The sequence below is a fragment of the Schistocerca nitens genome, chromosome 2 (genome assembly GCF_023898315.1).
Source record: "Schistocerca nitens isolate TAMUIC-IGC-003100 chromosome 2, iqSchNite1.1, whole genome shotgun sequence".
NCBI classification, from domain to species: domain Eukaryota; kingdom Metazoa; phylum Arthropoda; class Insecta; order Orthoptera; family Acrididae; genus Schistocerca; species Schistocerca nitens.
In genome coordinates this window covers 321,758,403-321,772,379 of record NC_064615.1, presented here as the reverse complement: position 1 = coordinate 321,772,379, position 13,977 = coordinate 321,758,403, and the positions used below count along the sequence as shown (strand labels likewise).

The 13,977-nt window shown below is 37.8% G+C and overlaps 1 protein-coding gene across 2 annotated transcripts in view; it reads right to left on the bottom strand.

The window, feature by feature from the left end:
* Positions 1–13,977, bottom strand: part of LOC126236108 (sialin) — a 339,051-nt gene that overhangs the window by 33,959 nt on the left and 291,115 nt on the right. For both annotated transcript variants that reach the window (XM_049945176.1, XM_049945177.1), the window contains one exon: positions 6,032–6,187. In XM_049945176.1, the coding sequence (XP_049801133.1) occupies positions 6,032–6,187 (156 nt within the window). The remainder of the gene's footprint in view (positions 1–6,031; positions 6,188–13,977) is intronic.

Here is a 13,977-nt window from a genome sequence, read left to right as displayed (position 1 = left end):
TTCCAGAACTTTTTGTTACAAATACTTCAGCAGTTGACCACTGAATTGTCTCTTCTGTGAGGGTCATTTAATTGGGTCTTGTGCTAACACTTCAGGGTCTTGGAGGTGGAGGAGTGTTGCCTAGTCTAAAAAATCTCATTGTGCATACCATAATGCTACCCTACACATCTTTGATGTGTAATGCACTCCTAACCCTTTTAGTGGGACCCTAAAGCTCTTGACCCTGTGGCACAAGTCAAGAAAATCAATACCTAGCTCATCAGAGAACCTTCAAAGTTCTTGTCTGAAGACTTCTACTCAGCTTAGAACTAGGGAGAGACAATCAGTTCTTGGGACAATGCTGTAGACTGTGAACTTCATTAAAATCTCATAAGCACGGATTGTCTTCTCAACTTTCTCTGCCACTTGCTGGAATGATCTGAGTATGACCTCAGAGCTCAAATAAGAGGCATCTTTCATTACAACATGTGTCACAATCACCAGCTGGTTGCACCCTGCTCTCTTAGAGGCTGCCGCAACAGCCAGGCACCCAAGGGCAGACACCAAGTGTGCTTGGTGTTCCTTCTTATTACTTGCGAGAATTTCTGTAAGGAGTACATTATTCACCATATGTTTGAACTGCTGATGATTAACAGAACCCCCCACCCTTTTGCATTTGCTCCCCCCCCCCTCCCCCCTTACATGAGTCACAGCAGGCTTACTTACAGATGAAGTGATCACACTGGCTCAGTTTCAGTTTTAGTTGGAGGCAGCACTTCAGACCTGACAGTAAGGGGGGTAAGTATAGTACCTAGAATTCTCCCGGTACAGAATCCCTGGGCCTGCCACTGACTTGCTGCACACACAGTCAAACTCTTCAAGTACTGATAGGTCCTGCCCTTTTTAGAGAGGTGATGATAGAACTTGAGGTATCTTTCATATCTGTGGTACATGATGGTTGGTACTTCAGCTAGTACATCCACTCATGATGGAACTGTTAATTCTGCATCTGAGTATAGCACCTCTGTGGGAACTGCAATAGGCTGTATTCTAAAAACTACCTGGATTCTTGACAAGGCATCATTCTTCTGGATGAAAATGCATGCCCTCGCAAGCAGGGCCAGCACAGAGAGTATTTCAAATGGATCACTGGAAATACATAGAAATCCACCATACAGCCCCAAATTGGTCTCCACTGACTACCAACTGGGTGGGCAACACTAAAGATAATATGGCTGTAGCATGAGTGGTCACTTGGAGGCAAGAATAATTCTTTGCTGCAGACTCTGAAGGCCTTGTCAAATGCTAGGATGATTTTTTAAACAATATTATGAGAAGGAAAGTTGCTACTCACCATATAGCAGAGATGTTGAGTCACATATAGACACAACAAAATGATTTTCACACTTAAAGCTTTCGGCCAATGGCCTTTGTCAACAACACACACACACACACACACACACACACACACACACACACACACACTCTCTCTCTCTCTCTCTCTCTCACACGCAGACACAACTCACACACACGACTGCAGTCTCAGGCAACTGAAACCACAGTGCGAGCAGCAGCACCAGTGCATGATAGGAGTAGCAACTGGTTGGGGGAAAGGAGGAGGCTGGGGTGGGGAGGGGGAGGGACCGTAATTTTTTTTTTGTGGGGTGGGGGGGTGGGGGGGGCACACAACTACAGTGGTCATTAGCGCCCAGACTAAATTATGAATGCACTGCGAGGCACAATGTTAAAACAGCAACTGCTGAGTATGGCGGACAGTGAAGTGTTGCAGGCAGGGGAGAGATGGGGAGGAAGAAGCGGGGGGGGGGGGGGGGGGGGAAGTAGCAGAAAAGGAGAGAAATAAATTTATTTGTCTCTATTGTGTGTGTGTGTGTGTGTGTGTGTGTGTGTGTACTGTTGACAAAGGCCGTTAGCCAAAAGCTTTAAGTGTGAAAATCTTCTTGTTGTGCCTATCTGTGACTCAGAATCTCCGCTATATGGTCTCATAATATTGTTACATTCTATCCTGGATTTTCCATTGTTTGATGATTTTTTAAATTTACAGTGCAGTATGTTTTCAGAGTGTCATGTTTTGTGACTTATTGACTCACCTGCACATAATGCCATCATGTAAATATTAAATTTATACCCACAAATAATTACCCATAGTAAGGGATATAGTATATTGTCAAACTCACTGTAGTTTCATAAACTTGGATAACTTGTGATTAGGAACAGGTAATGACATTTGCCTTCTTTTTCATTTTCACATAAAGTCTAAGTTTTGCAACTCAGCTATTACAGTATCTGATATGGCATATCATTCCATTTGTTGTTGTTGTGGTCTTCAGTCCTGAGACTGGTTTGATGCAGCACTACATGCTACTCTATCCTGTGCAAGCTTCTTCATCTCCCAGTACCTACTGCAACCTACATCCTGGATCTGTGTAGTGTATTCATCTCTTGGTCTCCCTCTACGATTTTTACCCTCCATGCTGCCCTCCAATATTAAATTGGTGATCCCTTGATGCCTCAGAACATGTCCTACCAACCGATCCCTTCTTCTAGTCAAGTTGTGCCACAAACTTCTCTTCTCCCCAGTCCTATTCAAAGCTTCCTCATTAGTTATGTGATCTACCCATCTAATCCTCAGCATTCTTCTGTAGCACCACATTTTGAAAGCTTCTATTCTCTTCTTGTCCAAACTATTTATTGTCCATGTTTCACTTCCATACATGGCTACACTCCATACAAATACTTTCAGAAACGACTTCCTGACACTTAAATCTATATTTGATGTTAACAAATTTCTCTTCTTCAGAAATGCTTTCCTTGCCATTGCCAGTCTACATTTTATATCCTCTCTACTTCAACCATCATCAGTTATTATGCTCCCCAAATAGCAAAACTCTTTTACTACTTTAAGCGTCTCATTTCCTAATCTAATTCCCTCAGCATCACCCGATTTAATTTGACTACATTCCATTATCCTTGTTTTGCTTTTGTTGATGTTCATCTTATATCCTCCTTTCAAGACACTGTCCATTCCGTTCAACTGCTCTTCCAAGTCCTTTGCTGTCTCTGACAGAATTACAATGTCATCAGTGAACCTCAAAGTTTTTATTTCTTCTCCATGCATTTTAATGCCTACTCCAAATTTTTCTTTTGTTTCCTTTACTGCTTGCTCAATATATAGATTGAATAACATCGGGGAGAGGCTACAACCCTGTCTCACTCCTTTCCCAACCACTGCTCCCCTTTCATGCCCTTCGACTCTTATAACTGCCATCTGGTTTCTGTACAAATTGTAAATAACCTTTCGCTCCCTGTATTTTACCCCTGCCACCTTCAGAATTTCATTTAATTATATGTAATGTGAGGTGTCATTACATTTCATTGTCATCTAACAATGATAATGAAACGACTGGCTATGTGATTTTTACATGTTGCTGCCTCACAGTGATCAAACGTTTTGAATTCAGGCATCATTAAAGAGGCTCCCAGCTTCAATCACTAATTTGCCATATGACCTGATTCAGTAATTCTTTTTATGTTTATTTTATCCATTATCAGTGATCAGTTTTGCAGTGTATGCATTGCAAATTCAATGTCATACATTAAATATGAAGAACAAAAGATTTTTTTAAATATCTTTATTATAAAAATAATAACATTGTACTAGGAACCTAAATGATAAAATATGTAATCAATCTATCAATCTTGCAATGCCAGTCTAATATACCTATAGGATGAGAAAGGAGGAGGAACAGCCTGGCTATTCCTGGAAGTAGATCAAGCAAGATTGAGGGAGGTGACTTAAGTGGGTACTTACTGTATTTAAGATATTGATGGATTGGATCTTTAGTGCTGGAAATATATAAACTGGACCCTTTTTATTCAATAGTTAATAAACTACATGCATATGTGGACACTGTAGAGCTGAAGACCAGTGGCCGCTCATGCAAAATTTTACATGTGTACTACAATATTACAAAAATGAAGACACTGTGTTTTGCTATGTCATCATGATTGGTGCAGCTTAAAATTGTTACAGTATTAGCTTTACCTAATGCACTAAGAGCAAGTACGTGATTTACATGTTTATGATGTCCACTATGTTTTGAATAAATGTGTTAATATTTCCTAGATCACTCCCCCTGTACCCCACACCTCACTGTTCTCAAATAACAAACATGGAAAGCAAAAAAGTGCATAGCTACCATCACATCCATCAGGTCCAACTCCTTCCACACACTTTCATATTAACTTTCCCCATATACTTGCTTTTTTGCCATCACCTGTAGCCTCTAGACTTACAAGGGTAGTACATGTAACTAAATTGAATATTTAATTTTATGTATATAATTTGAACTGTTTAAATATATTTAAATTTTATAATTAATAGTTCAACATTGCGATAAAAAATATGATGCATTAATTCATTAAAATGAAGTTCCTGAGAGAACTGCATCACCATCTTTTAAATTAGCATCTTAATGTTAAATATGCTGCCCTAGGTGTGGAAAAAATAGCTCTTTATACCACAAGATCTTAAAGCAGTTCACTCACTCACCACCTGTTACATTACAACTGGTACTCACTGCTACCCCTGTTAACATTAAAAGATGATTTTCGGGCTTCTGTACCTCAGTCAGTAAAAACAGAACCCTTATAGGATCGTTCTGTTATCTGTCTGTCAATCCTTCTCTTAAGACCCCTTTTTTCTCGGGAATGGGTAGACATATCAAGTTGAAATTTGTGTCATGTACTGAGGTCTATGGTCCCTTGGCAGCATAAAACATTGAAGCTTCTAAGTCAGTGCAGTCAGGAGCTACAGCTATTTATGTCACATGTTTTAATACTGACTAACTCGCTCATCAAAACTTATAAGGTTGGCCTAGAATCATGTAATTTGGCAAGGTGTATGGTTTCACAGCACAAACAAAGGAAAAATCTGAAAACTGTAAATTTGTAATTATATCACATGAAAAACAATCTTTTTGTCATTTGTTATCAGACTGATTGACTGTTCATCTATCTGTTAAGACATGCTTTTTCTTAGGAATGGATAGAGGTATCAAGCTGAAATTTATGTCACATACTAAGGACTATGGTTGACTGGCGGTATAATAAACGTTAACTTATAAGTCAATGCAATCAAAAGGTACAGCCATTTATGCTACATAGTTTGATACTCGCAAACCCACTTATCAAATCCTACAGGTCACTTCTTGTTGACCTAGAATCATGAAATTGGAAAGAAACAAGGAAAAAATCTGAAAATGGTTAATTTGTAATTATACCACATGAAAAATATTTTTTTGTCATTTGTTACCCAACGTCAAACTTGAAATTAAAAGAGTCAGAAATTCTGTATTCAGCCTGACTGGGTCACAACCATAAAAATCAAATATCAAGCAAGGGATGACTATTGCTCATACAACACTATTAAGAATGTATCCATCATCAGACATGCAGGAGCAATTACTGCACATAGATATGGCATTTCAAATTGTACGTGAAACAAACATTCACAGACTAGTTTGTAAATGTTTCACATACAACTTGAAATGCCATTCTATGTGCAGTAATTGCTCCTGGATATCTGATGATGAATAAATTCCAAAATGTGTCATATGAGTAGTAATGTCATTCTTTGCCTGATGTTTGACTTTTACCATTGTCACCCAGTCAGCATGAATGGAGAGTTGCTGATTATCATGATAATGGTCGCCTGCCTCCTGCATGACTTTATGTCACTTGTACATTATACATTTGTGAAAAGTTTGGAATCCTTGGGACTGATATCTTGCCAGTATCAATGTCGATAAAAGGCAAAAATGGTTGAGATTCTCGATTTCTTGAATGGATAAACTATCTACTTACATAATTAAGTTCATACAGAACCCTAAGTGTGCATTTCCTACTTGAACCTGGTCAAATTTTTTAGGTAACACAACAAACATGAAAAGTTATATTCTGCGACATTAAATTCACCACCACCACCACAAACTAAACAATTTACAGTTAAGAAAAATCAAAACAATTAACTTACCAGCAAAGTGAGGTGCAATATCTATATGGTTTCCCAAGTATCCATCAAACATGGCACCCATGAATGTGACTGCAAAGGTCATAAGGGTAACTGCTGCAACCTTATTACAGCCAACATAGGTTACAGCAACAAGACAGGCACCTCCTCCTAGAGATGCTGCAATACAGAAGAAATTACTTGTTTGGAAAGGCAATTGTGACTACCATATTTCTAAGTGAAAATGCTAATTGTAAAATTCTGTATTTTTTTCAGAGTATCTTCTTTACACTAAGATTTACGTAACACTTTCTGCAGACAATATTGTCACTGTGTGATATTAATTTGGTATTTGTAGCTTACAGATTTTCGGAGTTTTACTTCATATAGGGTATAGCATCACTTCATAATGGGTAATGCAGAGTGTGACATAAATCTAAATACTGCGTTCTGTGATGGTTCAAGGGACATTTTCCAATAACAATGTTCTGTTTATTTACCAGTAAAATACTGTAAGAGGGTCTATTTGGTGGAGCAAGACTGTATTTCAGTTGTTTGGTGGAACATTGTGAGGCAGACACAATGGAGAAACTCTAAGTTGTAAATAGCCTGAATTATCATTTTCGCCTGTGAGAACGCAGCATTGTAAATAACATCATTGGCTTGTTAATGTTCCATGTTTTTCTTAACAGACTTGTGTATTCCATGACTTTACTAATGATTTTTTTTTCTGATAGTAGACTGGACTACAGGAGGACGTATTTTCAAAGGAGGTGTACTTCTGTTGTTAAAAAAAGAAACATCAACCACCACTGCTGCAAGATATCAGAAAATATTATTTTGTCAATATACGCTCATGTAAGAAGCTGAATAAATACTAAATGGTTAAGCACTGGGAAGAATGTTTTTATGAAATAATGATTGTTATCTTAAAAGGTAAAATTTTTCTCATTTTTGCAACTCACACACATAGAGCCAGATTGCGATCAGCAGGGCATTACGAGAGAGGCAATTGGGTGGGGGTAAGGGGGAGGCTGAAATGGGGAAGGGGACGGATAGCAGGGTAGGTGTCAGGGATGGTAAAGTGCTGCTGGGAGTGTGCAGGGATGAGGTGGAGAGTGGGGCAGCTAGGTGGAGTTGGGAGCTTAGACAGAGGGGAGGGAGAAGGGGCAGATTTAGCGGAAAAGGAGAGAAGTAAAAAGACTGTGTGCATTGGTGGAATAGAAGGCTGTGTAGTGCCGGAATAGGAACAGGGAAGGGACTGGATAGGTAAGAACAATGACTAATGAAGGTTGTGGCCAGGAGGGATTATGAGAATGTAGGATATATTGCAGGGAGAGTATGCAGAAAATCTGGTGTCGGTGGGAAGGATCCAGATAGCACAGGCTGTGAAGCAGTTACTGAAACGAAGGATGTCGTGTTGGGTGGGATGCTCAGTGACAGGGTGGTCCAGTTGTTTCTTGGCCACAGTTTGTCAGTGGCCATTCATGTCAACAGAATGCTTGTTGGTTGTCATGCCCATGTAGAATGCAGCACAGTGGTTGGGGCTTAGCTTGTTACATTACATCCTGGATTTTCCGAAGGTTTGAAATATGTTTCCTATTTGTGCATACAACTTGTGAATCAAAGGTGTTTGGCTTTGAAAACTTTGTGTGAACTTACTGAATAGTTCTGAAGATGAAATTATGAAATGAAGTTTTGCTTTCATTGAAGTTTTTATTTTAAGCATTCGCATTGGCATTGCATAAGGGGAGTCAAATGAAAATGAGACACAAGGAAAAACTTAAGTAAACTGTTTATTATTTCAAAAGTAAATACCATAATTGTTAATACATTTGTCCCATTGTGACACAAGATGGTCAAAGCCTTCAGGGAAAGATATTAGCAGTTGCCTATAGAACTATGATTCTACCTGAGCATGCATCTCTTCATCCGAATCAAATTGGTGGCCAAGAACATCTTTCTTGAGGGCCCCAGAAATATGGAAATCACATGGGAAGAAATTGGGACTGTTTGGCAGATATGTAAAGGATTTGCAGTGGAACTTCTGCAGCTTAATGAAACAACCTTGGCAACATTTGAGCAGGCCATACAGTTCCAATCTCTCGCCACGTGATTTCCATATTTTTGACATCCTGAAGAAAGAAATTCATGGCCATAGATTTGCTTTGGATGAAGACGTGCATTTTTTGGGTATAATCATGCTTCTGTATTATAGCAGAACAAGGTCTAACAGAACCTTTTTCTAAATACGTGAAGTTTACGATATCATTCAAATTCCAGAAACATTTGAACTTGTTTCCATTGTCAAATTATATAAACTTTTCTATGGATACTTTTGAACTTAGTTAGATATTGAACACAAAATTTTTGTGATTGTAAATTTTATTTACATACTGATAGATTAGACCACACAGAGAAGCACTTTGAAAAGTAGTTAAAATTAGTTTTCACGAATTTATCAGAAAATCTAATTTGAAACAAACTACAATATTTATGTTATTTTGTAATGCTCATTCCTAGTATCATTCAAAACGTATCTTTTATATGTTGCAAATAGATGTAACATCTTAACAGGAAATATTAAAATCAATAATTACAAATGTTCAAACTTTTATCATTAAGTATCTGTCTTACAAATCTTTAACTAAATAAACTACGTGAAATGTTTTTTAACAACAGAATGTTCTAGAAAGACCGAGAAATTCTGTTGCTCTATATTATGGTTTGAACAACGCCAGTTGTAGCATTTGTAACTCGAATAGTTTAGCAGCTACACCTGTGATGCTCTTTGGACACATGTAATAACAGTGAAGCATAAAAAGTTCTCCAAAACATTAATTTTGATGTTGAACTGTTAATTTTGATGTCGAACTGCGATGTTATGGAAAATAACTTTATGTAACAATGAGAGAACAACAAACATCATGGTTTAATAGAAAAAATGGAGACTCCAAGCAGACTTATTCAACAACCCTGGACCTATCACAGAGGATTGCACCATACTTCCACTGGACACTGAAGCCAATAAAAAGATAAGTCAATTTCATCTACTTTATTGTGACACTTTTACTTTTGGACTTATATGGTATTACACCACTGTGTGGTTAGTTTATTGTGTCAATGAAATATAAACTAACAAAGGTAAACAGCGTCATAGCGGGCAACCGCAAACATTTTTCGATGAAGGCATTGACCATCTTCTCTTACAGTGGAGTAAATGTATTAATAGTTATGGCAATTACTTTTGAAATAATTAACAGTGTACTTACTTTTGGCTTTCTGTCTCATTTCCATTTGTCTGCCCTTATAGGATTAGGACCGAACAGAAGCTGAATTATTTTTTATAGGTACATGCTTAAGAAACTGAATACCATACCACTGTTCCAAAATCCTGTTGGTTTAAGATCTTAAAGTAAGCTATCTTGTGCCTGTATGCTTCAAAAGCTTGTGATCTGGAATATTAAGCTTACACTGAATTCCTTTCAGTTCCTCACAATGAACAGGCCAACCATGAAGACAGTGGTAAATATTGATCACATATTAGTATGCTTCTTCACCTGAACACTTAAAGCCTTTACACATGCATCATGCATTGTATGAATGTTGCAAGTTCCAGTATTTGTAAGTTGTTTGCATCGGGTCTTCTGGGCATCACTTTCTAAAAGCCTAAAAACATTTTATTGGCATTATGTCTATCTGAGCCTAGCATAAAGCATTTCTTTAGGGACAGTATAGCTTCGGAAAGTGTTTCACATAATTTTTGATGTAACATTTCATCATATGCTTTGCCAATAAAGAAAGTTCTTAGGTGACATGTTTTCATGCAATGCTTATTCTCTGACCAAAATGTAATGCTTGTTTGTAATAGTTTTTTTTATCTTCAACATTGTTTGAGAGTATGAGATTTCCCAGACATTTTGTGGCCAAAATAATTTCGTTGATTGAAGGAGAAACCTATGCCAACTTTGAATATAAATGAACATGTGTTATTAGAAAAGATCTGCTCGTTTACAATAGATGTCTTACTACAGATAGGTAACACAGAAACAAAATAATATATGACACCAAAATAAACATGCACTGTAAGTAAACTAAGTGTAGAAGTTACTTTTAAATTCTGGTAGTGACATAACAGTGGTAGGTGACTACTTCTTACAGTGAAATAATTTGTTGGGTGCTTTCCCTCAGTTACCAGTCACAGGAATGAAGATAACAGGGCAACAGACATAACACACAAACCAGTAAATGCAAAATTAATTGTTATGTTTACATTAAACACATTTGAACATGAGATGCTTGTTGTGGATGGTTTAAAGGTATCTATCTTTTAGGCATAGGCTGATTGTCAAACAATAGTGTAGTGTTAAACTTCCAAAATAGAACAGTGACATTCACATAAGGACAGCAAGAGGATTTAGCTGTTGTACATTTTGAGCAAATCAACACAGCCAGATAAGGAGTCACTTTAGTGACAGAAACTGCTCTAGAACAGGATGACAGGAAACAATTGGTTGTAGACATGGAACAAATCAATGAAACAGTTATAATTGATAACATTAACAAATCAAAGAATCTAAGCATTCATGACGAGATGGATATATTTCTTCATTATGTAGACAAATAAAAGTATTTTCTACATGCTCAGGCACTATTAAAGACTTTTTTTGTAGGTTGAAGATTAAACCACACTACCCATTTTATGTTAGACCTACTCCATACAGTATTGACTCAGCCATTAGTACATAAAGAAATTGAAAGAATGTTACAATGAAACATATTAGAAATGTCCAATAGATGCTACAACAATCCATTAGTAGTTGCACCAGATGGAATGTACATATAGTGTTGGATACACAAACTGTAAGTAGAATAATGGAGCCAGAAAGGTATTGTTGTGGTCTTCAGTCCTGAGACTGGTTTGATGCAGCTCTCCATGCTACTCTATCCTGTGCAAGCTTCTTCATCTCCCAGTACCTACTGCAACCTACATCCTTCTGAATCTGCTTAGTGTATTGATCTCTTGGTCTCCCTCTACGATTTCTACCCTCCACGCTGCCCTCCAATGCTAAATTTGTGATCCCTTGATGCTTCAAAACATGTCCTACCAACCGATCCCTTCTTCTAGTCAAGTTGTGCCACAAACTTCTCTTCTCCCCAATCCTATTCAATACCTCCTCATTAGTTATGTGATCTACCCACCTTATCTTCAGCATTCTTCTGTAGCACCACATTTCGAAAGCTTCTATTCTCTTCTTGTCCAAACTATTTATCGTCCATGTTTCACTTCCATACATGGCTACACTCCATACAAATACTTTCAGAAACGACTTCCTGACACTTCAATCTATACTCGATGTTAACAAATTTCTCTTCTTCAGAAACGATTTCCTTGCCATTGCCAGTCTACATTTTATATCCTCTCTACTTCGACCATCATCAGTTATTTTACTCCCTAAATAGCAAAACTCCTTTACTACTTTAAGTGTCTCATTTCCTAATCTAATCCCCTCAGCATCACCCAATTTAATTTGACTACATTCCATTATCCTCGTTTTGCTTTTGTTGATGTTCATCTTATATCCTCCTTTCAAGACACTGTCCATTCCGTTCAACTGCTCTTCCAAGTCCTTTGCTGTCTCTGACAGAATTACAATGTCATCGGCGAACCTCAAAGTTTTTACTTCTTCTCCATGAATTTTAATACCTACTCCAAATTTTTCTTTTGTTTCCTTTACTGCTTGCTCAATATACAGATTGAATAACATCGACGAGAGGCTACAACCCTGTCTCACTCCTTTCCCAACCACTGCTTCCCTTTCATGCCCCTCGACTCTTATAACTGCCATCTGGTTTCTGTACAAATTGTAAATAGCCTTTCGCTCCTTGTATTTTACCCCTGCCACCTTCAGAATTTGAAAGAGAGCATTCCAGTTAACGTTGTCAAAAGCTTTCTCTAAGTCAACAAATGCTAGAAACGTGGGTTTGCCTTTTCTTAATCTTTCTTCTAAGATAAGTCGTAAGGTTAGAATTGCCTCACGTGTTCCAACATTTCTACGGAATCCAAACTGATCTTCCCCGAGGTCCGCTTCTACCAGTTTTTCCATTCGTCTGTAAAGAATTCGCGTTAGTATTTTGCAGCTGTGACTTATTAAACTGATAGTTCGGTAATTTTCACATCTGTCAACACCTGCTTTCTTTGGGATTGGAATTATTATATTCTTCTTGAAGTCTGTGGGTATTTCGCCTGTCTCATACATCTTGCTCACCAGATGGTAGAGTTTTCTCATGACTGGCTCTCCCAAGGCCATCAGTAGTTCTAATGGAATGTTGTCTACTCCCGGGGCCTTGTTTCGACTTAGGTCTTTCAGTGCTCTGTCAAACTCTTCATGCAGTATCTTATCTCCCATTTCATCTTCATCTACATCCTCTTCCATTTCCATAATATTGTCGTCAAGTACATCGCCCTTGAATAAACCCTCTATATACTCCTTCCACCTTTCTGCCTTCCCTTCTTTGCTTAGAACTGGGTTTCCATCTGAGCTCTTGATATTCATACAAGTGGTTCTCTTCTCTCCAAAGGTCTCTTTAATTTTCCTGTAGGCAGTATCTATCTTACCCCTAGTGAGACAAGCCTCTACATCCTTACATTTGTCCTCTAGCCATCCCTGCTTAGCCATTTTGCACTTCCTGTCGATCTCATTTTTGAGACGTTTGTATTCCTTTTTGCCTGCTTCATTTACTGCATTTTTATATTTTCTCCTTTCATCAATTAAATTCAATATTTCTTCTGTTACCCAAGGATTTCTATTAGCCCTCATCTTTTTACCTACTTCATCCCTTGGAGCTACCCATTCTTCTTCTACTGTATTTCTTTCCCCCATTCCTGTCAATTGTTCCCTTATGCTCTCCCTGAAACTCTCTACAACCTCTGGTTCTTTCAGTTTATCAGAAAGGTATAGGCCCCCTATAATAGAGAAACTGCTAGCAAAGTTTGAAGGATTAAAGTAAATCAGCACAATGGACCTGGTACCCAGTTATTGGCAGATTGCCTTACATGAAGATTCACGAAGTATATGACATTCCTGTTTGAAGGGAGGTTGTATCAATTCCAAATGCTACCATATGGCATAAACATATCAGTCTCTACTTTCATAAGAGCTTTGGGTAAAGCAATCGGCATTGAGTTATGAAGTAAATTGTTGTTGTATGTTGATGACATCGTAGTAACATCCACCACATAGAAAGAACACATGCAAACATTGGATGAATTTTTCATAAGATTAAGTTTCCAGGATGTCGCCACTAAATTGACAACATTGCAATTTGGGAGAAACAAGGTTAAGTTCTTGGGACATGTTGTACATACTTTGGGCATTAAGCTTGAACTACACAGACTGGTATGATCAGACTGTGCCTAGAATCAACTAACAAAAAAAAAAAAAAAAAAAAAAACAATTCAAGTCATTATTTGGGCTGATGGGACTCTACAGAAAACTCCTTGTCAACTCAGTGCTTAATGCGCCACATCTGATGAGGTTATTAAAACAGAACACTGTATGGAGATGGGATATAAACTGCCATGAAGGAATATGTGATGTGACTGATCACACAGTAGAGAGGAAAACCAATAGTTTTCACTAGTAAAATGCTCATTCAACAAGAATGAAATTGTAGCATTACAGTAAAGGAAACATTATCAGTAGTGTGGGCATTCAAGAAATTTAAATACCTACTAATGGGACATGAGACAGTAATACATGCATTCTATAGTGTATTGACATTTCTGTTAAAGAGAAAACTTCAACACAGTGGGCTAACACACTGGGCTCTCTTTCTACAGCAATTTCTCTTTACTATCAAATATACGTAGGGAGAAGATAACATAATATGCGATGCTCTGTCTTGACTACCGGTAGGTCTTCGATCAAACAAAAATGAAAATTTGCTGTTTATTTTCTGAAAGTAAA